Below are 23,540 nucleotides of genomic sequence, written 5' to 3'. Positions count from 1 at the left end.
GTTTTGCTGTGTTGGCCAGGCTGGTCTCAGACTCCTGGTCTCATGTGATGTGCCTGCCTTGGCCTCCCAAAGTGTTGGGATAACAGGTGTGAGCCACTGCGCCCAGCCTCTTCTCTCTCTTTTTACAGATAAATAATCTTTATCTAATTGTGGAATGCAGTTTTAATTCATGCCAATGTATTGTGGACCACATTATCTAGTTCTTTTCTTTATTCGCAAGAACTTAAACAAATATAAAGCCAACTTACTTTAACCAGAGCTCGCTTGATGACATTGCCAATATCTTGTCTCCACTCAGGAATGTCAGGATTGTGGTAATCCAGATTAGGAGAGAATGATAAAAGCTGGGACTGGAAATATTCTGCAGGGAGAGAGAGTGTTCAGGTGAGGCTAGGAGAGTGAGAAGAGAGAGGGTGTGACAGGTGTGGGGCTCCACCACCACTGTGCTTTCGGTAAAGCATCTACTGTTTCACCAGGCTTCTGCTAGAATTCCTCGTTCTCAGCTTGTTTCCTGACTTCTGAAATAAAGTACAATTTGGTGATTAGAAGTAGATTTGTGCTCCTACCAGTTTTGTTAGTGCCTAAGATCTTAAGCCTTTCTTCCTGTATATTCTCTGAAATGAAAGACAAATACGCAACTCCGGAAGTCCAGAAGGAGACTTCTGCTCCTGTAGGTGGCACCATGCAGAGCCAACACAAAGCATTAACAATTTGGGCTTGGTTGGAATGCAGTCTTTTCACTTCTCCTTCCTTAATCCCTTTGCCCATTGTGCTAGAAACTGCCTCTGAGGATTAGAAAACAGGTTGAAACTTTGTATCTTGACCCGGTTGGTGAGTATACAGGTGTATTCACTTTGTGGTAATTCATAAAACTAAATACTTGTGCCCTGCACACTTCTGTATAAAATTTACAATTCAATTAAAATGTTTACTTTGAAAGAAACACACAAAACTTCCATGTGCCCCTTGAAGAGCCTGAGAAGCAAGTTTGCAGAAAGGTAGGAAAAGGAATTTACCTGGTGTGAGGCTGGAGGAACATAATCTGAGTCAGAGGATCACAAGCCTTCACTTAACTTCCTAGAAAACCACAGTGATAGTGGTTGTGTCTAAGGACCTGGGAGAGGTTGTGTGAAATGGCAGTAGAGGCACTTTCATTTATAATATTCTTAAGAATGGTTCTCCAGAGTTGAGAACAGGATAGTAGTCCTATTCACCACTCTTCCGCCCTAGTCCTAACTTACATTCTTAGCCTTATTATCCAGTTTTGCAGCAAATGATATTCAAATCTCCAACAATCAAGAAAGCCATCAGTTGTGAATAAGTCCTCTCATTAACTGAGCAATGAATCCTACAAGGCAGGGATCATGACTCCTGACCTTTGGAAATTGCTGGTCCTCATCTCACAAAGAGTGTGTCCTGCATATATGTTGTAGATACCTCGGCAGGACAAAAGATCTAGCCCCTTCTATGACAGTCTTTCCAGCTTGCATTTCCTTCCATTTGTGGTAGGTGTCTTTGTCTAATGAGAACCCCAAACACGTTGTGAGGCAGACGTAACACAGGGGACAACAAATAGCTGATTGTGGTATACGTCTCTTATAACCTCAATCTCTAGGTAGGAGGTAGGTTTGGAAGCTTCCTGTTGACCTATGTCATTTTCCCAAGGCCTGAGGAATTTCCACCACACTCAATGATTGTAGGGAGAGTGGGCAGAGGCAATTAACTGAGTGGGAAGGAGCATCACAGAACAATATTCAGGGCTTACCATGAACTGCAATCTCTTTTGTGTCCTGGATAAGGGCATTCCCAGCAGCCACCTGGACTGTGATGGTGTTGGTTCCCTCTGCAAGGAATGTGAAGGAAATGCTGCTGTCCAAAGTGATGAGAGGCTACAAGAAGAAGTAACAATACTCATTCAGTCTTGTGTGGGATATCAACTTTCCTTCCTTTCCTGAAATTCTCAGACTGTCATCCTAACTTGCAAAAGAAAACAAACAAACACACTTTATACAGTTTCTTAAAACCATGATTACTCTTCCAGTATCTAGGAAGAGTATTAGTCTACTTCAAACATGTTATAAACTGTTAAATTCTAGAAATAAGGATAAGACTGGGCATCCTGGATTTTGCATGTCATTCTGCTCCTTCTCCTAGGGCAAAGTAGAAACAGCTTTGGTAACCTGTTCCTGTGGGCTTTGGGAATAGGAGATCATTTCCCGTCTCCTCCAGTATCTGGTGTCACTTATATTTTCATCCTATATTCCACTGGATTATGAAACCTTTCTGAGAAGTGATCACATAGTTATTTACTCCTGTAGTGCCCACCTTAGGCACATTGTCTTTCTTTCTTTCCTTTTTTTGACAGAGTCTCACTCTGTCGCCTCGCTCTGTCACCCAGGCTGGAGTGCTGTGATATGATCTCAGCTCACTGCAACCTCCGCCTCCTGGGTTCTAGCAATTCTCCTGCCTCAGCCTCCCTAGTAGCTAGGATAACAGGTGCATACCACCACACCCAGCTATTTTTTTGCATTTTAGTAGAGATGGAGTTTCACCGTGTTGCCCAGGCTGATCTCGAACTCCTGAGCTCAGGCAATCCACCCACCTCGGCCTCCCAAAGTGCCAGGATTACAGGCGTGAGCCATTGCACCCGGCCACACATTGCCTTTCATAGAGCTGAAAATATACATAAATTAGATGCACCATCAGATTACTGACTTTTTATATTATTATATCTGTGTTTTCCATTGCAAGGCATTTTTACCATTTTTAATAGGTTGGAAAATACACAAACATACATATTTGTGATCATTTATTAATCTTTTTCTCTTTCTGTTTTTTCCCTGAATAATCATAACAGATAGGAATTTCTCAAGGATGAAGAAAGAAATAGAATGCAGATATACCTCAGAATTCACAAAGGATTGGTTCCAGGACTCCTGTGTATACAAAAATCCATACATACTCCAATCCCATTGTAGGCCCTCCATATCTGCAGGTCTTGCATTCTGCAAATGTTATATTTTCACTCTAAGTTTGGTTGCAGATGTGGATCCTGATGATATGGAGGGTTAACTGTATTTCTTGGAAAAAAGAACCTCACATATAAGTGGACCTGCACATTTCAAACCCTTGTTGTTCAAGGGTCAGCTCTAATTATATATTTTATTTTCCTGGAAAGAAGAATCTTGATTAAAAAGCAGATGCTCATTGGAGAGAAGAGAGTACAAATCTTCAGATTGATGAGTCATTATTCAGTGGGCATCTTACAGTCAGTGCCCTCTCAAATTCTCTGTTGTTTGGAAAGTAAGATGTAACAATTGAAGGCTGATCTAAGGCAGCTGATAAAGAGATATCACAGGGGCAGATGAGCAGACTCCCTCTCCTCTCTTTGTGTCAGGATGACAGCAGGATGGAGAGTGGTAATGTAGCCAGTTGTGGAATGCACAGAGCTGCCCTTTAAGTGGGGCAGGACAGTCCTTCACAGCATACCCATGTATGGCCTGGATGCATGTGTACAAAACCCTGCAGAGGCTCCCAGCCGCAGCTTTCAGATGGTGTCCCTACTGTAATAATAAAATTCCTTTCTAGCTCAGAATTTTCAACTGGGCCTTTGAAACAATAATTTAATTTCTTCTGCTTTAAAATTCTATAGCTCTGTTTTATGATCAGGTTGATGGCTGGAGCTGGGCAGGATTACAGACACTGTCCTAAGCATCTGACATATTTTATTTTCTATTTGGTAAATGAAAGAAGAAAGGGAGTATGGAAAGAGATATACTCCTTCCCTTAACTAAGGACAAACCTCAGAGTTCAGGCATTTTTTCCCATACTTATGACTGGGTGATAACACTTACGTGGGTGTGACCTTCTGAATTAATCGATGAATGAAGTGTAAATAAGTTCTGACATGCATATAAAATCCAAAGGGTCAACAGTGGCTGTTTATGGTCCTGTTTGGAGAAGGGAGCTAAAGTCAAGCTGGGCTGAGCATAGCAAATGTCAATCAGGGCCATGGAATAAGGGAATAACAACATGTGTGGCACAGAGTCACCATTTCTAGTATAATTAGAACAGTGACTTGAAACTCACTCTGTTACTGTTTGAATCAATATCCTGAGGCAAAGTGTGTCCCCATTCTGGCCCTTACTTCTTTATCTGTTAAATGAGTGGTTTGGGTTAGGTGATCTGGTGATCTGTGAGGACTCATTCAGCAATCAGAATCTGCTGCATTGACAAATGGATTTAGGCAAAATTTCTAGCTTCTACTGGTCAGCCCATCAGGTCTTATCTGACAGAAAACCTTCAATTGCTTCATTACCTTTGCTACATTCTTTAAAAAGAAAATGAGATATCTCTAAACACCCAACAGAATGGTTTTATATATATATATATATATGTATATATGTATATATGTATATATATATATACACACACACACATCTCATTAGAGATATATAGTATCATAATATATATTATATATATGATACTATCAAGTAATATTGAAGATGCAGGACAATTAGGACTCATAGAATTTTGGTGGAAATGTAAAATGGTAGAACCATTTAGGAAAATGTTTAGTTTTGTAAGAAATTGCAAGAACTTTTTCCAAAGTGGTGTGATAGTGACAGGAGGCAGCCAAATGCCTAGGCAGATAGGGGTGGGTACCCAGTGAAACCCCACCTCCAAGCCAAAGACAGTTTAAAGCCTGAAAGCCAATTTACAAGTTAAATCTTTGGACTGGATTGAAAACTTGTCTTCCTGTTTGGCGCGCTTTCTCTGATTGATCCCTATCCTTCGCCTATTTTACATATACCTACCCTTTCCTAGTTGGTTTTCTACACTGTCATGCCCACCTTTGAGTGGTGTCTTCACTTGATCCTTTTTTGCATATTCACAAATCAATCAGCACACAATCCCCATCCTGTGTCTGTAAAGATCCCAGACACAGTTGGTAGAGAAGAAGACGGCCTGACTTCTGGGAGGAGACAGCCTGACTTGAAGTCAGGGAGGAGATGATCTGCTCTTCCTGTCCCCTCTCCAGCTCCCCTCTCTGCTGAGAGCTGTTTTCATTGCTCAGTAAAATTCTCTGCCTTCACCATCTTTCAACTGTCCATGTGACCTCATTCTTCTTGGACTGCAGACCCACCGAGTGTGGGTCCCCAGAAAGACTGTCACACTGGCCCTTTATTCGCAGCGCAGAGGGCAGCTGCCCCACATGACAAGGCAAGGGGCCAACTGAGCTGCTAACACGCCACTGTCCACAGATGGTGGAGCTAAAGGAGCACCGTAATACCCTCTCTGAGGCTTCAGGGTTGCAAGCACTCTCACCTGGGGCTGCTGCGTTCCCCCTGAGGTGACACACCTGGTCTGGCCATGGGCCCTCCATGGAGCTTGCTCCTGTGTCAGCACCCGGAGAGTCTGGCCAGATCCCGCACTCACTCGCTCACATGCTCCCTCCCACAAGGGGTTGAGCACTGTGAGCCGGTAGAGGGAGTGCCCCTGCTGCGAGTTCAGTGAAGGGGCCAAGAAAAATCCTCCATCGATTGTACCGTATGTATATTTTATGATTTGGCAACTACAACCCTAAGAATTTAGTCAAGAAAAAAGGACACAAGTATACAAACAAAAAAATAAATGTTCATAGTGGCTTATTCATAGCAGCCCAAAATAGGAAACAGCCCAGGAATTCATTAGCAGGAAATTTAGTAGGAAATAAATAAATACTGATATATATGTATAATTGGTGTTTGTGTATGTATGTGTGTGTGTGTGTATAATCAGTATGGATAAATCCCCAAACCAGCAAATCTAATTTATGATGAAAAAATAGAATAGTGGTTGGTTCTGGAGACTGGGCTGGAGATAGACTGAGAAGGGGGACTGGGCTGGAGATTGACTGAGAAGGGGCATGAGAGGACTTTCAGGAAGTTTGGATTACACAGGTGAATGTCTTTCCAAAACTCAGTAAGTACACACTGTTGAATTTTGCATTCCATTGTTGATAGGATTTATACCCCCACAGGGGTAAAAGTGTAAAGAAATATTCAACTATAGTTAACGATTCACAAGCTGAATCATTTAGGACAAAGAATATAGGTGTCTTAAATTTACTTTGAAATGAATAAAACGTCAATATAGACTAATAGATGTATACAGAAGGATGGACAGATAGACATGTGATAGAGCAAGCATAGCAAATGTTAATGGTGGACCACAGGTAGTGTGTATGTGGATGTTCACTGCACAGCTCTTTCAGCTTCCCATCTTGTTTTATTGCCTTCAACTATTTCTCATCTTTTCCCACCTATGACCACCAGGCATTTTTCTCCCTTAATAGTTTTCTCTTTAGAGAATCTTCACTACTTCCAGCTCATCTTCTTCAGCTCTCAGTAGTATACATGGCCCTCTCTCCTTTTTCTGCCTTCTCTTCTTAAGATTCACTGGATTGGTGCTGTCCTGGGCAATGGAATCTCTTTTGAGAGGAATGGAATTCCTCCTGTCCTAGCAGATTTGATCTTGTCTCCATCTGGCTGTTTCCCTAGGAGATCCAGGGCCCAGCAAGGGTGCAGGGATGCAGGGCAAAGGGAATGCCATCTGAAGTAAGAGAGTATGTGCCCTCCTGCCAGCCAGTCAGGGCAGTGAGCCACAGCAAACAAACTGTGCTGAATGGGAACACTTGGTCCCCAGGTGGCAAGCCACAGACTCTTGTGTTGGGGAAATGGCAGGAGCTAATTTTGTTTTCCAAATTGCTTTTGTTTCTCATCAGCTGTTATGGCAGCATGGTTGATTTTACCTTCCTTGCAAAGCTGGAACACTCAACAGGATTCTTGAGTTCTTCATCAGCCACTGATATCTGGTGCCCAATGCTAAATTAAATCAAGTATTTTAAGGTTCATTTACTCAAATATATTAGACAAGCAGACACATTTATTAAGCCAGACCTCTGTTAATCCCAGCAAATTGGCCTTTCAGAGCCCCACAAATCCAACAGGCAGCTGATTGACTTCTCTGTCTCTGTGCTTCATCCAATCTACAGAGCCAGCCCACAGCAAGGCCCCTTAGAAAAATACCTCATGCCCTGCCTAGGCTGTGAGCTACATCCCTCCCCACAGAGAATCCCTCATGTGCGACAGGTCACATATTATCCACTGAGCCTGGCAAGAAATCGACAAAGCTCTGTGTGACTATTTAGTTATGAGATTTCCACTTGACTAATGGAACTAAGCAAGGTGCAGGGAAATCTTGGATGCAGCCTACATCAGTTTCCCAGACACAGTAAGTCAAGTTAATAGTGTACATTCTAAAATCTCCGCAATTTAAAATGCATACCTTGATAACAGCTGCCAGTCCCAAATTGGACAGATTATGCAGTCACTATGCTTGCCTTATTTAAAACCTTCAGCAGATTATATAGTAATGTGTGCAAAGTGCTCATCGTATGAAGCACAAAGCCTGGATATATAATTATGGATCTACCACGTTTAGAACTATATAAAAAATCTTAAAGAAATAAGCAAAGAAGCAAAGAAATAAAGCAAAATACTATCTATAGCTACTAGTTGTAAACTAAAACTAAACTAGTGATATAAGATAGAACCAAATTCATGGTTCTATTCACTAGTTTGGTTTAAAACTAAACTAGTAGCTATGGATGCTAAAGCAAAGAAATGAAGCCAAACAGTATAGTAAACTAGTAGTTTAAAGCTAAACTAATAGTTATAGATACTATTTGGCTTTATTCCTTTGTCTTTGTGTGTTTTTAAAGGAGAAAAATGACTGGTGGTAATAGGTGGGAAAAGATGATAAATAGTTAAAGGTAGTAAACCAAAACTCCCATACTTTTCTGCCTATGGGATTAATGTGAAAATTCACAGGTTAGAAAAGCACTTTTCCTCAAATACAGATACACTAACATACACAGGTAAATACATCCAAAACCTCTTTGACAGTATCTGTCTAAAGTATCACTGTCCATGAATCTGGTTCTATCTTATATCACGCTACCCTAAATCAGAATTTTTGTGACAAAAGCAAAAGCATCAATTTTTATCACTCAAAGCCATCTATCTTCCTCACCTTTTAGCATTTTCTCCAACTTCTGCCCAAATGAATCCTTTAACTTTGGCTGAATTAGTTTAACATACCCAAAGCCTAACCTCTACACAAAAATCCCTCTCTTTCCTCTCTGCCTCAATTCTACTGCTCCTTCTATGCCAGCTTAGGCTCAACTTTATATATGACTCACCCCATGACCAACAATGTCTACATATCCATCACTCCCTAGGCTGCTTGACTCAGCCAGTAATTTTACATTCCTATTGCATACCTGCTTTTATCTATTCTTGAATTTTACCCTCATATTCTTGAATAGATTACATGTTTTTTGAAAGCAATAAATGGAATTTACACTGCTTTGTATTCCACACAACATGTAGCTCAAACTATAGGCTCTTAAAAAGATCCACAAAAGTACTGATGGAATTTCACATTGCCCACTGATAGATGTGTAGGCACATATGCCTACAGTTGGATTTCAGAAATTCTTGCTCTTTTCTATTTGCTTATACAACATATTTGTTTGTCACTTATTGCATATGTGCTCATTGTGCTTTCTTACTGGGGATATAATCTCCTTGAACGTAAGGAGAATGTCATATGTGTTTTTCTATCCCTAATATCAGCAAGCAAAAGTCTGATTATAAAGGCAGGACGCCATATCACTCTTATCAGTAGGATGACTTCATTTAACTACTTACATAGTAACCTGGTCACACAAACACAAACACATAAAAACAGCCATAAACATCACCTTCCAAGGTTATTTCCTTAATTGTATTCTCTGTAAAATGGGATAATTTCTATTTCATCAGTGATGTTCTGATAACAATAATGTGTATGAAGAGACCAGTACATAATGAGTACCAGAAATATATACTCAAAATTAGTACTAGTTCCTTTTACAGGTCAGTTGGCTAGTCAAAGGGAACCAAATAGCTCTAAAATCGCAGCACTCGCCATATACGTAGGGACATTCATTCATTTGCCAGCCAAATATAGTGCTCATTGGATCAACTACTGGGGACCATGGCCATCTTGATGTGTTTCTGGCATGGTGTTAGCAAATAGCACTGCACTGAAAAGTCACCTCATTCAAATGGACCAAGTAAACATTTTTAGAAATTGGAGTGTAACCTGTGGAACCAAGTCAGATTTTTAACCTAAATACAAATGTTATTTATGCAAATGATGAGCACAACAGTGACTAATACTTCCAAATGCTCGGTTGTGTTCTAAACACTTTCTATGCCTTTCTTTACTTAATCCTTGCAGCAATACTTGATGATAGATACTACTGTTATTACTCAGACATTACAAACAATAAAACTGAGACTCAAAGAAATTAAATGCTTTGACTTGACTAAAGGCATACAGCAAAGAAGATTCGGTCTGGACTCCAACCTAGGTTTGTCTTGTTCTGCAACCACTCTATTCTACCGCCTCTCATGTATTGTCATTCTCTTGGTTCTTTGGGAACAAAACCACCTAGTAAGACCTCTGGGACCTGGGTATTTGTGCAGCATTTCATGTTCAAGGTTTTGGATTAAAAATTCCTAACCAAGGGAATACCTCTCGTCACCATTAATTTAAAAACATAAAACTATAATGCCAATATGTAATTTAAAAATGCCCTCTCGTAATATGGCATAATATATATGAGGTAGGTATTAGATAGATAGATTGATTGATAGATTATAGAAGTGGAGTGACAGAGAGATACACAGTAGATTTCAAATAATAACTAAGTCATGTTCATATGTTACATATTATAGTATCCTTGCTTTACAGAAATTGATACAAACTCAAATTAAGTGACTCATTCAATTTAACACAGATATTATTGCAGAAGTATAAACTAGAATGACCAATTGCTTTGTTCATTTATTTGTTTTTAATCAAATACCTATTAGACACTGCATGGCATTTCAGGTCTTAGAAACAGCACTCAAAGAAAAAAATAGGGCTGTAGAGAAATGTGTCTTCCGTTCCTCGCAGGCTGCTGACTAAATCACTGTGTTGGTAACAGTCAGGAACTGCCCTTCTTGCACATAGAAGTTTCTTAGAAAGGATCATCAGGTAAATGAGCTACAACAAGAAAGAATTCTCTGACTTGACAGCCAAATCCTCATATCTGCACAGGAGAAATGAACTTAAAATCCTCCTCTTTCTAACTTCTCCCTGAACAATTTTCTCTTTTTCTTTCACTGTGTATATCTGCTGGTCTTTGAGGCGCAACTTTAGATTATGTAACCTCCAGGAGATAAACACCTCTAGTGGTGCAGCTAAGGCATGTGGGGCTGGGGAGAGTGCATGATAAATGGGAATTAGTAGACCCAGTTTTGAGGTCTGGCTCTGCAACTAACCAAGTGTTTGAATTTGGGATGTTCATCTCAGACAGGGAGCTTAATTTCTCTAATGTACCAAACAGGGCTTTTATTAAATGACCTACCCTTCTATTTTCCTGGTGAAGAATAATCCCAGAAATGCAAATGCATTAGTCATCTACACTGAAAAATTAATTTGAAAATATGAGGCACAAATAATGCAAAAAGAAAAGGGTTCCTTGGTCCATAAATCTTGCTCTATATTTTACCAAACCATGCTAAATATAAGTTCTAATAATGTCATAAAAAGAATCCATTTATTGAGTACATAGTGTGTGCCAAGCAAATAGTATAGTTTTACTATATATTTATGCCATACAATAGCATAGTTTTCACAACAATAAAGTTGAGATAGGCATTATTCTTTCCACTTTACGGTGAGCCAATTACAGTTTAGGACAGATAATTTTATCAAGCTCTCACACAACTAAGAAGTAGCAGTTCTGGAAATTTAACCCATGAAACCCTAAATCCAAGGTCCATGTTCTCTCCACTGTATCATGCTGCCTCCCTAAAAAAGATCGGGGATAAGTTATCTCCCATTTACGCAGGAGTAAGGGTGGGGTGAAATTCTCTTCGGTTGTTATCGACCAGAAACTGAATATTTATTTCCCTTCTCTTTAGATATCCAACATTTCCAACTCTGATGTTGTACCTTACTTAAATTATGTTTTTTAACTGAAAGCTTTCTCTAGGATAAGCAATGCCAATCACATTATGAGTTTTCCAAAAAAAAAAAAGAGTTTTCAAAACACACACACACACACACACACGTCTGAGAGTTCAGAACTCCATGAGTATTCATAGGAAGCCCCCTTGACTTCGTGAATTTTATCATCAGTAGGTGACTACGTACACCCAGCAAATGTTAAAGAACATTGCCCATAGGGTTATAGCAGGGGAGGGGGAAAATAATTATTTTGAAATACACATCAGAGCACTAAGTTCTTTTTAACAAGGTCTGCTCTCAGAAGAAACTTATAAATCAGAGCCTAAACTGCAGGGGTTTTATAGTCCAACTAAGCTACGAGCAGTAAAATGCACAACGCCAGCCCACTTTATCCTTCCATGTGGGAGAATATAGATACCTACCTACAGCCCACTCTAAATAATCTAACCATCCTGAGGGATCAGGAGAGGGAGAACAAACAGAAACACCTGTAAATGCCTGAGACCTAACGATAGGTTGATAGAAAGCTTCCCCTCCTTCCACATCTTACCACCACATGACTAAAGACTTATTTACAGCCATTCCTGTCACCCAGTATATCGTGTCCAGTTATGAAGAAAAAAATTACGAGGCATACTAAAGGGAAAAAACATAGAAGACACACAGAAGGTATCAGAGTCAGATATAACAGGGATGTTGCAATGACCAGAGCAGAAATTTCAAACAAATTTAATTAATGTGCTAAAAGATTTAATGGATAAGGTAGACAGCAGTCCAAAACTGATAAGCAATGTAAACAGAAAGTTGAAAATTCTGAGAAAGAAAAGAAATGCTAGAGATCAAAAACACTGTGCTTGAAATTTAAAAATGCCTTTGATGTGTTTATTAGTAGACTGAACACAGCTTAGGAAGAATCTCTGAGCTTGAGAACATCTCAATAGAAAATGCCAAAACTGAAAAGCAAAAAGAACAAAAAGTTAAAAAAAAAAAAGAAAAAAGAAAAGAATATCCAAGAATGAGGAACAACTAAAAATGGTATAAATGCATGTAATGTGAATAACAGAAAAAGAAACAGAAAAAAATCTGAAATAATAATAACTGAGAATCACAGCAAAGTAATGTCAGACACCAAACCACAGACACACAAAAATCAGAGAACACTGAGATAGATAAATGCTGAAAAATCTACACCTAGATGTATCATTTTCAAACTACAAAAAAAAAAAATCAAAGATTAAGAAAAAAAATCATGAGAAAAGCTAGAGGAAATAAACACCTTACTTATAAAGGAGAAGAGGTAAGAATTATGTCCAACTTCTCCCCAGAAACCATGTAAGCAAGAAGAAAGTAGACAGACATATTTAAAGGGTTGAGGGAAAAAAACTCCGCCAATCTAGAATTCTGTACCCTGCAAAATTATCCATCAAAAGTGAAGAAGAAAAGAATGTTTTCTCAAACAAAGCAAACATTAAGAAACTTGTCAGTAGATCTTGTTTTGCAAAAATCATTAAAGTTTCTTCAGACAGAAGGAAATATGGGTCAGAAACTTGAACCACAGGAAGAAAGGAAGAACACTGAAGAAGAATAAATGAAGGCAAAATTGTTTGACCCAGCAACCCCATTACTGGGTATACGCCCAAAGGATTATAAATCGTTCTACTATAAAGACACATGCGCATGTATGTTTATTGCAGCACTATTCACAATAGCAAAGGGTTGGAACCAACCCAAATGCCCATCAATGGTAGACTGGATAAAGAAGATGTGGCACATATACCCCATGGAATACTATGCAGCCATATAAAAGGATGAATTCATGTCCTTTGCAGGAACATGGATGAAGCTGGAAACCATCATTCTCAGCAAACTAACACAAGAACAAAAAACCAAATACTGCATATCTTTACTCATAAGTGGGAGTTGAACAATGAGAACACACGGACATAGGAAGGGAACATCACACACTGAAGCCTGTCAAGGGGGAATGGGGGGCTAAGGGAGCAATAGCATTAAGAGAAAATACCTAATGTAGATGACAGGTTGATGGGTGCAGCAAACCACCATGGCACGTGTATACCTATGTAACAAACCTGCATGCTCTTCACATGTACCCCAGAACTTAAAGTATAATAAAAAAAGAAAGAAAACTATTATTCTCAATTGACTTAACAGAAAATATTTGCTCAACATAATAATACCAACATATATCTTATGTATGTTTATATACAAGTTAAATGAGTGACAACAGTGAGAGAAGAGGCGAGAGACAAGAATTTATAATTATTTTTACTAAAAGTCATTCTCACTACTATTGAAGCCATATAGTGTTATTTAAAATGGGTTTAGATTTGGCACTCGCTTTAAAAAGTTTTCTTTAAAAGTATGAGTGATAAACAAAAAAAGAAATAAAATCAATAAGGACATAGTTGATTTTAATAATGCCATCAATCAACTGGACATAATTGACATCTATAGATTGCTTTATCAGACAACAGCAGAATACACATTCTTCTAAAGCCCAAATAGAACATCCACTGAACTAGACCACATCCTGGGCCATAAAACACACTTTAACCAATATGAAAGAATAGACATCATACAATGGTCTGCTCTCAGATCACAATTAAATTGAGTAATAAATAATTAACAGAAAGATAAGTAGAAAGTCCCAAAATAAATGGAGATTAAACAAGACACATCTAAATAACACATTAGTCAAAAAAACAAATGTCAAGAGAAACTAAAAAGTATTTTCAACTAAATGAAAATTTAAAAAAAACTAACATTTGTGGGATGCAGCAAAAGCAGTACTTAGAAGGAAATTTATAGCATTGAGTGTATATATTAAAAAGAAGAAATATCTAGAATCAGTCATCTAACCTCCCATCTCAGGAAACAAGGAAAAAAAAAATCTCCAAGTTAAGCAAAAAAAAAAATAATAATAAAAACTAGAACTGAAATCAATGAAATTGAAAATAGGAAATCAATAGAGAAAAACAAGTAAAAAAATCTGGTTCTTTGAAAATATCAGTAAAGTTGATAAGCCTCTAGCCAGGCTAATTAAGAAAAAAGAGAGGGGACACAAATTACTAATATCTGATATGAAAGAGGGGACATCACTACAAATCTTATAGATATTAAAATGATGACAAAGGGGTAATATAAACACTTCTATGGCAACAACTTTGATAACCCAGATGAAACAGATCAATTTCTTGAAAGACACAATCTGATAAAACTCACACAGGATGAAAAACTGTATTTGAATATAACTGTACCTATTAAATAAATTGAATCATTAATTCATAACTTTGCTAAAGAGAAAACACTAGGTCCAGATGGTTTTACTAGCAAATTCTACTAAACATTTAAGGGAGAAATTATGCCAATTTTCCACATTATTTTTCAGAAAATAGAAGAGGATAGAATATTTTCTAACTCATTTAATCAACCAAATACCAAAATCAACCATCAACCAAATACCAAATACCAAATATAACCAAATACCAAAATCAGGTAAATATATTACAAGAAAGGAAAACTAAAGATCAATAATTCTCAGAAACAAAGATGCAAAAATCCTCAATAAAACATTAGCAAATTGAATCCAATCATGTATAAAAAATTATACTCCATGACCAATATCAGAATTTATCCCAAGGCTGGTTCAACGTTTAAACATCAATTAATGTAATCTGTCACATCAGCAAACTAAAGAAAAAAGAACATGATCATATTAACCTATGCAGAAAAAGCATTTAACACAATCCAACACCCATTTGTAACAACTCTCAGTAAACTAAGAATAGAGGGGAACTTCCCCAAGATGATAAAGAATATCTACAAAAAAACCCTATAGCAAACATCATAATTAATGGTGTGAAATCGTAAGCTTTCCCACTAAGATCAGAAACAAAGAAAGGATGTTCCCTCTCACCACTTCTTTTCAACATTGTACTGGAAGTCCTGGCTAATGCAATAAGACAAGAAAATAAACAAAAGTTAAACTGATTGGGAAAGAGGAAAGAAAACTATTTGTTCATAGCTGATATGACTGCTTATGTAGGCATCTAAGAGAATCAACAACAAGCAAAAATCTCCTAGGACAAATACATAATTATAGCAAGGTTACAGGTTACAAGGTTCATATATAAGAATTGATCACTTTCCTATATACCAGCAATGAGCAAGTGTGATTTGAATTAAGAACACGATACCAAGGAGCTTCAAGATGGCTGACCAAAGGCAGCTTGTACTCGTCTTCTCCACAAAGAAGAACCAAAAATAGTGACTAGACAATCACACTTTGAATAGGTCATCTAAGAAAGAATCCTGGAGTTCAACAGAGAAGTAACAGGAAGCACATAAAGCAGTGAAGGACATGGAAGCAAGGCAGTCTGCTTGGCCAGGATCGGCTGGGGGTTTGGAGAGATTGCCCAATGTGGATAGGGACTCCCCAATATAAGAAAAGGGTAAGTGAGAGACCTCCAGAAGTCCACATCCTTACCATGGACTCCTACGATCCTAGCCACTGGAGAGCCCCTTGACCATAGTGGGCCCTGAAACTGAAATAAGAAGCTCCCTGTAGACTGCAATGTCAGTGCTCCAGACAGGGAGCTCACACTGGCTTCCACACATCCCAAGTCCAAAGCAGCTGCAGCAAGGTGCCATTTTGAGAACCCAGATTCCAACAGACTTCACCCTGCTCTGAGGCCCAACAGCGACTACATCTCCTTATTCCTGGAGCCCTACTGACATCCCCCACAGGCAGTCACCACTGTACCTAGCTGCTGCTGTGAGGACTGAGGCACAGACCACTGGTAATGATCATACTTGCCACCATCAGCAGAGCCACTGTGCATTTTCTTGCACCCAGACAGAGACCCTCTCCCCACCCACAGCTGCCATTACTGAGGGCTGCTGCCATGGGCTGGGACGTGAGTGAAGTGTAGGCTGCGAGTGAAGTCGAGGCTAAGATATGAGTGAAGCACCAGTTGCAATGAGGTGGCTGAAGTGCAAGTGAAATATAAGCTACTGCCACCTAGGCTAAGATACAAACAAAATATGTATTTCCCACCCACCTGACTATGGCTGCCACTAAAAGCAACCCTGCCCTCCCTGGTAGCAGAGTTGCAGCACAACCACTCCCATTCCCCAACCTAAGCATCCCACCTGGGGTTTGGAGATGACCCCACCACTGTCTACCACAGCCACTACCTGCACACAACACCAGGGGGCCTGGGAGTAGGACTTCTTAGCCTGGTTCTGCCCTCCCCTGAAGCCAGAGGACTCAATCTGAGAGTCTGAGGGTCTGGGGATCACACTGCCTAGTCTACTACAACCAGTAACTCAGCACTCCTCCTAGACACCTGAGGTTGGGCCCACCACCCTGCCACTACCACCAGGTTGGGCCCACCATCCTGCCACTACCACCAGAGCTGGCACCCATCTGTATTCACTAATTGTAGATATGAAGACTAAACCACTAAGCCCATTGCAGCCACCACTAACATTAGTGGAAACTGCTTGAGATCCAGAGGGTTATCCTGCCACTGCTACTACCATCACCTACACCACACCTCCTGCCCAAGGGGCACAGAACCCACTCACCACCTGGTGCACCACTACACCTACCAGCAAGACACTTGGAGGCCCAGAAATCAGTGCAGTTGGGCCTTCTAACACCAAGGCCAACATACACCACCCTGAGGCCCCTAAATAGGCATAAGCAGCCCACTGCTGCTACCTTAGGACCCCAAACCCTGGCCCACCTGGCATCCCAGTCCCTAGCAAAAAATTTCCACAGTCTTCACTAATAACTGCCCCCAACACTGCAAGGGAATCACAGCTGCCACTGATTCTATTTAAGGCAAAAGAAATCATACAGACACTATACTAATGCATGCACCCAGAATCAAAGCCAAAGTGCCCTACTCAACCAACACTATAAAAACATCTTCAGGAAAAAGTCCCTCCCAACAAAAGCAAATTCAAAAAATTGGAAGACGTGATCATTACACCAGCTGCACAGATATCAACGTAAGGACACAGAAAACATGAAAAAGCAAGAAAAAGTGACAACTCTGAAGGAACACAATAATTCTCCAGTAACAGATCCCAATCAAACAAAACAATTATAAAATCCAAGAAAAGGAATTCAAAATATTGATTTGAAAGAAGCTCTGTGAGATAAAAAGAGAATTCAAAAATGTAAGGAAAAGAAATCAGAAAACCAATTCATGATATGAATGAGAAATTTACCAAAGAGACACTATTAAAAAAATGCAGACAAATTCTGAACAGAAGAACCCACCAAATGAAAGACAAAATATATTTGAAAGCTTTAATAGACTAGATCAAGGAGAAGAAAGAACCTCAGATCCTGAAAACAGGTCTTTGGAAATAACCCACTCAGACAAAAATTTTAAGGGAATAATTTTTTAAAATGAGCAAAGCTTATGTGCTATATGGAACACCATAAAATGAGTAAATATTCAAATTGCTGGTATGCCAGAAGATAAAAAGAAAATGAAAGAATTACAAAATCTATTTAACAAAATAATTGTGGAAACTTTTCCCAAGTCTAGCAAGAGATTTAGATATTCAGATTCAGGAGGCTCCGATAGTTCCAAAAAGATGAAAAGCAAAAAGATCTTCTTTATGCCACATTATAGTCAAACTTTTAAAAGTCAAAGACAAATACAGAATTCAAAAAATAGGCAAAGGAAAATGTCTAGTTACTTATAAATGAACCCCCATTCAACCAAGAGTGGATTTGCCATCAGAAATCTTACAAACTAAGAGAGAATAGGATGATATATTCAAACAGCTGAAAGGAAAATACTGTCAACCAAGAATATTATACCTAACAAAGATATTCTTCATAAATGAAGAATTGAAATATTTCCCAGACAAGCAAAAGTTGAGAGAATTCATCACCACTAGATTTGCCATATTAGAAATTCTTAAGAAAATCCTGTGAAAGAGAAATAAAGAATGAAGAAAGCAAGAGGGAAAGAGAGAGAGAGAAAGAGCAAGAGAAAAAGAAAGAAGAAAAAAAAGAGAGAGAGAGAGAAGGAGTGAAAGAAAGAAGAGAGACAGAGAAAGAGAAAGAGAGAAAGAAAGAAACAACAAAAGAAAGAGAAAGAAAGGAGGGAGAGAGTGAGGGAGGGCAGGGAAGGCAGGCAGGCAGATACGTGAAAATATAAAAACCACTGGTAGAACAAACAAACAAAAAAGGAAGATAAAAGATTCAAATGAAAACAAAACAAAACCACTATGATAAACAGTAAGAGAGAAAAAAGGGACAAAGGTATACAAAACAACCAGAAATTAATTAATAAAATGATAGAAATAGGCCCTCACATATCAATAACCTTGAACATAAACAGATTAACTTTCCTCAGTAAAGATACAGCTAATGAAATGGATTTACAACACACACACACACACACACACACACACACACACACACACACACACACTGACCACAATATGCTGCCTACAAGGAACTCATCCCACCTGTCATGACATATATAGACTGAAAGTAAAAGGATGGGAAAAATACATTCCATGCAAATGAAAACTGAAAGTTAGTAGGAGTGGCTATATTTATATCAAAGAAACAAACCTTAAGTCAAAAACCATAAAAAAAAAAACAAAAAAATACAAAGAAGATCATTATATAATGATAACGGGATCAATTCAGCAAGAAAATATCATAATTCTAAACATATATGCACCCAACACCCCAGCACCCAGATATACAAAGCAAATATTAGTAGATCTAAAGGGAGAGATAGAATCCAACACAATAATAGTTGGGAGCTTCAACACTCCACTCTCAGGATTAGACAGATCATCTAGACAGAAAACAAAGAAACATTTCACTTAAACTGCACATTAGACCAAATGGACCTAACAGATATTTACAGAAAATTTTATCCAAGAGCTAGAGAATACACATTCTTCTCATCAGCACATGGAACATTCTCCAAGATCTACCATATATTAGGACACAAAACAAGTCTGAACAAATTTTGTAAAGTTGAAATCATACCGAGTATCTTCTCAGACCACAATGGAATAAATCTAGAAATCAATAACAAGAGGAACTTTAGAAACTGTACAAATACATAGAAATTAAATGATATGCTTCTGAATGTTGGGTCAAGAAAGAAATTACAGAGTAAATTTTAAAAAATTTGAAAAAAAAAAAAAAACCAGAAACACAACATACCACAACCTATGAGAAATAGCAAAAGCAATGCTGAGAGGTAAGCTTATAGCAATAACTACCTACATCAGAAAAGCAGAAGGATTTCAAATAATACAATCTGCAACTCACGGAACTAGAAAAGCAAGAACAAATAAAACCCCAAATTAGTAGAAGATAAGAAATAATAAAGATCAGAGGAAAACTAAACAAAATAGAGACTAAAAAATAATACAAAAGATCAATAAACCAAAAGGTTGTTTTTTTTTGAAAAGATAAACAAAATCAATAAACCACTTGCTAGACTAACCAAGAAAGAGTAAAGACTCAAAATCAGAAATGGAAAAGGAGGCACTGCAACTGATACCACAGAAACACAAAAGATCGTTAGAGACAATTATGAACAACTATATACACTAATAAACTGAAAAACCTAGAGAAAATGGATAAATTCCTAGACACATGCAACCTACCAAGATTGAATCAGGAAGAAATAGAAAGGCTGTACAGGCCAATAACCAATAATGAGATTTAATTAGTAATAAAAAGTCTCCTGAACAAAGAAAAGTCTATGATCAGATGGCTTCACTGCTGAATTCTATCAAACTTTCAAAGATGAACTAATTTAAACTCTTCACAAACTATTACAAAAAATTTAAGAGGAGGGAATGCTCTCTAACTCATTCTACAAGACCAGAATTACCCTGATACTTAAACCAGACAAGAACTCAACAAAAAAAGAAAACTGTGGGCCAATAGGTTTGATGAATATAGAATCGAAAATTCTCAATGAAATACTAACAAACTGAATTCAACAGCATGTCAGAAAAAAATATACATCAAGATCAAGTTGGATTTACCCCAGGGATGCAAGTATAATTTAACATACACAAGTCAATAAATGTGATACATTGCATCAATAGAGTGAATGACAAAAAAACATACTATCATGTTAATAGATTCAGAAAAAGCATTTGATAAAATTTAACATTGCCAATGATAAAAAGTCTCAACAAACCAGCATAGAAGGAATGTACCTTAATGTAGTAAAGGCTATATGACAAATCCATAGTTAATATCATACTGAATCAGGAAAAGTGGAAAGCCTTTCCTTTAAAGCCTAGGACACGAAGATAAGGATGCCGATTTTCACCACTCCTATTCAATATAGGACTGGAAGTCTTAACCAGAGTAATCAGGCAAGAGAAAAAAAAAAAATAAAAGACCATCTAAATTTAAAAAGAAAGAGTCAAATTGTTCCTCTTTGCTGATGCATATTTAGAAAAACTTAGAGACTCCATGAAAAAACTCTTAAATCTGATCAACAAATTCAGTAAAGTTGCAGAATACAAAATCAACATAGAAAAAACAGTAGTGTTACATATCAATTAAAACAAAAACATAAAATACCCAATATCTTGTACTTTAGCACCATCAAAAATGAAATACTTCTGTATAAATTTAACAAAATGTGTATGAGATCCATGTAGGAAAAACTACAAAACTCTGCTGAAAGAAATCAAATAATAACTAAATAGTCCATGTTCATGGATAGGAATACTTAATATCGTGAAGATGTCAGTTCTTATCAATTTGATCTACAGATGCAATCCAATGCCAGTCAAAATCCTAGCAAGTTAGTTTGTAGATATTGACAAAGTGATTTGAGACTATATATGGCAAGGGAAATGACTCAAAATAGTTAACATAAAATTGAAGGAGAACAAAGTTGAAGAATTGACTCTACTCAACTTCAGGATCTATTATAAATTTACAGTAATCAAAACAGGTTGTACTGGTGGAAAAAAACAGGAAAACAGACCAACGGAACCAAATAAGTAGCCCAGAAATAGACCCATATAAGTGTAATCAACTGATTTTTCGCAAAGGAGCAAAGTTAATACAATGGAGCAAAAATGGTATTTTCAACAAATGGTGCTTGAACAACTGGACATCTACATAAAAAAAAGAATCTAGGTATAAACCTTATGCCTTTAAAAAATGATCTCAAAATGGATCATAGATCTAAATGTAAAACTCAAAACTATAAAACTCCTAGACGACAACATAGGAGAAAACATGGATGATGTTGGGTTTGGTGAAGTCATTTGAGATACAACACCAAAGACATGATTCATGAATAAAAGAACTGATAAGCTGGACTTCCTTAAAATTAAAAACTTTGTCTAGAAAAGACACTATCAAGAAATTGAAAAGATAAGCCACAGAGTGGAAGAAAATATTTGCAGAAGACATATCTGATAAAAGATTATCCAATAATACACAAAGAATTCTTAAAACTCAATAAATAATGGAACAATCCGATTTAAAAATAGGCCACAGACCTTAATAGACAACTCACCAAAGATGTTATATAGTTGGCAAATAAGCATATGAAAACTTTCTCTAAATAATATGTCATCTGGGAAATCCAAATTTAAACAAAAACGTGATACCATGACACGGCTATTAGAATGACCAAAATCCAGAACATGACACCACCAAATGCTAGTGAGGATATGGAGCAACAAGAACTCTCATTCATTGCTGGTGGAAATGCAAAATGGTCCAACCAGTTTGGAAGACAGCTTGGTGGTTTATTTCACAACGAAACATATTGCTGCCATAAGATCCAGAAATCATGCTCTTAGTATTTATCCAAAGTAGTTGAAAACTTATGTCCACACCAAACTTGCCCATGAATGTTTATAGCAGCTTTATTCATTATTGCCAAAACTTAGAAGCAACCAATACGCTCTTCAATGAGTGAATAGATAAATAAACTGTGATACATTCAGACAATGGGATATTATTCAGCACTGAAAAGAAACGAGCTATCAAGACATGAAAAGACATGGAGCAAACTTAAATGCATATTACTTAGTGACGGAAGCCAATACGAAAACAGTGCATACTGTATGATTCCAACTATATGACATTCTGGAAAAGGCAAAACTACAGAGACAGAAAAAATATCAGTGGTTGCCAAGGATTAAGGAGGAGGCAGGTATGAATAGGTGGAGCACAGAGCATTTTTGGGGTAGTGAAACCCTTCTTTTTGATACTATAGTGGTTCAATGATTCATGTCATTATACATTTATCCAAACCTATGGAATGTACAAAACCATAAATGAATCCCAAAGCAAACTATGGACTCTGAGTGATAATGATATATCAATGTAAGTTCATCGGTTACAACAAATGTAACACTCTGGTGGGGGATGTTGATAATGGAGGAGGCTATACATGTGTAGAAGCAGGGGATATATGGAAAATCTCTGTACCACCTGTTGATTTTGCTGTGAACTTACAACTCCTCAAAAATGAAGTGTTCTTTATAAAATAGGAATAGAGAAGAACATTAAGAACATTAATTTAATTGAGGAATTCTCAGTCAAATTGTTCCCAGCTTCTATCATACAATTGTGGTCATGCTTGACACAGGTGTTGCCATCACCATGGCTGGAAGCAGGGAGTATATGGCCAGTCCAGAGTTTGGCCTCTTTTGTTCCTTTCTTTGAGATGTGGCAACCTCAGTAACTTGCCTAAAAAGAATGCTAGCATTTCTAGAACATCTAGTAAGTATTGATAAGGATTCTTTACCTGTGTTATCTTGTTTAATTTTGACTGCCCTACTTTTATCTAGACAGATAGGGCTACTTAATCTCAGAGATGCTAAGTAACTTCTTTGACATTATATAACCAGTCCAAAGCCAAGATTAAGCAAAATGGAACAAATGAAATTTTAGAAATATTGATTAGAGAAGCAAGAACATGCAGGTTCGTAAAGTTTCTCAAAGTACTTTTTCTTCCTCAGGATTATTTGAACTTCCCTAATAAAGTAATGAACTTGGTGTGAAGAGGTAGGTTTTATTCAATTTTGTGGGCTCATAGGTTTATTAAGTACCTCTTATTGCCTGAATTCTCAGTGCCCCCTCAATAGACACATAAAAGCAGGAACATAGGAACATTCAGTACAGATCTAATTTGACACCAATCAGAAAGGGCCGAACCTTTGTGCTATTGCCGAACCACCAGAAATAGGTAAGGGTCCCCAGCTGACTGGGCCACACGACTGCACTGATGTTGACCTCCTTATTTCTTATGGCAACAAACGGAACTCGGAGATGAACATGCTCCACAGGACCTAAGGAAACAGAAAAAAATGACAGTGTTTATATTTCTGGATGTGGGCAAACTGTATTATACCCC

General features: G+C 37.8%; 1 protein-coding gene across 1 annotated transcript in view; it reads right to left on the bottom strand.

Moving 5' to 3' along the window:
• The window catches only part of SORCS3 (sortilin related VPS10 domain containing receptor 3), a 621,794-nt gene that overhangs the window by 17,331 nt on the left and 580,923 nt on the right, over positions 1 to 23,540 (bottom strand). Inside the window, exons 20-22 of the mRNA XM_025396833.1 lie at positions 23,342 to 23,475; positions 1,766 to 1,889; positions 249 to 361 (exon numbers count right to left, since the gene is read on the bottom strand). Coding sequence (XP_025252618.1) covers positions 249 to 361; positions 1,766 to 1,889; positions 23,342 to 23,475 — 371 coding nt within the window. The remainder of the gene's footprint in view (positions 1 to 248; positions 362 to 1,765; positions 1,890 to 23,341; positions 23,476 to 23,540) is intronic.

The sequence above is a fragment of the Theropithecus gelada genome, chromosome 9 (assembly GCF_003255815.1).
Source record: "Theropithecus gelada isolate Dixy chromosome 9, Tgel_1.0, whole genome shotgun sequence".
Taxonomy (NCBI): Eukaryota; Metazoa; Chordata; class Mammalia; order Primates; family Cercopithecidae; genus Theropithecus; species Theropithecus gelada.
Note: the sequence above shows the minus strand (reverse complement) of the source record. Positions and strands in the feature narration are given on the sequence as shown.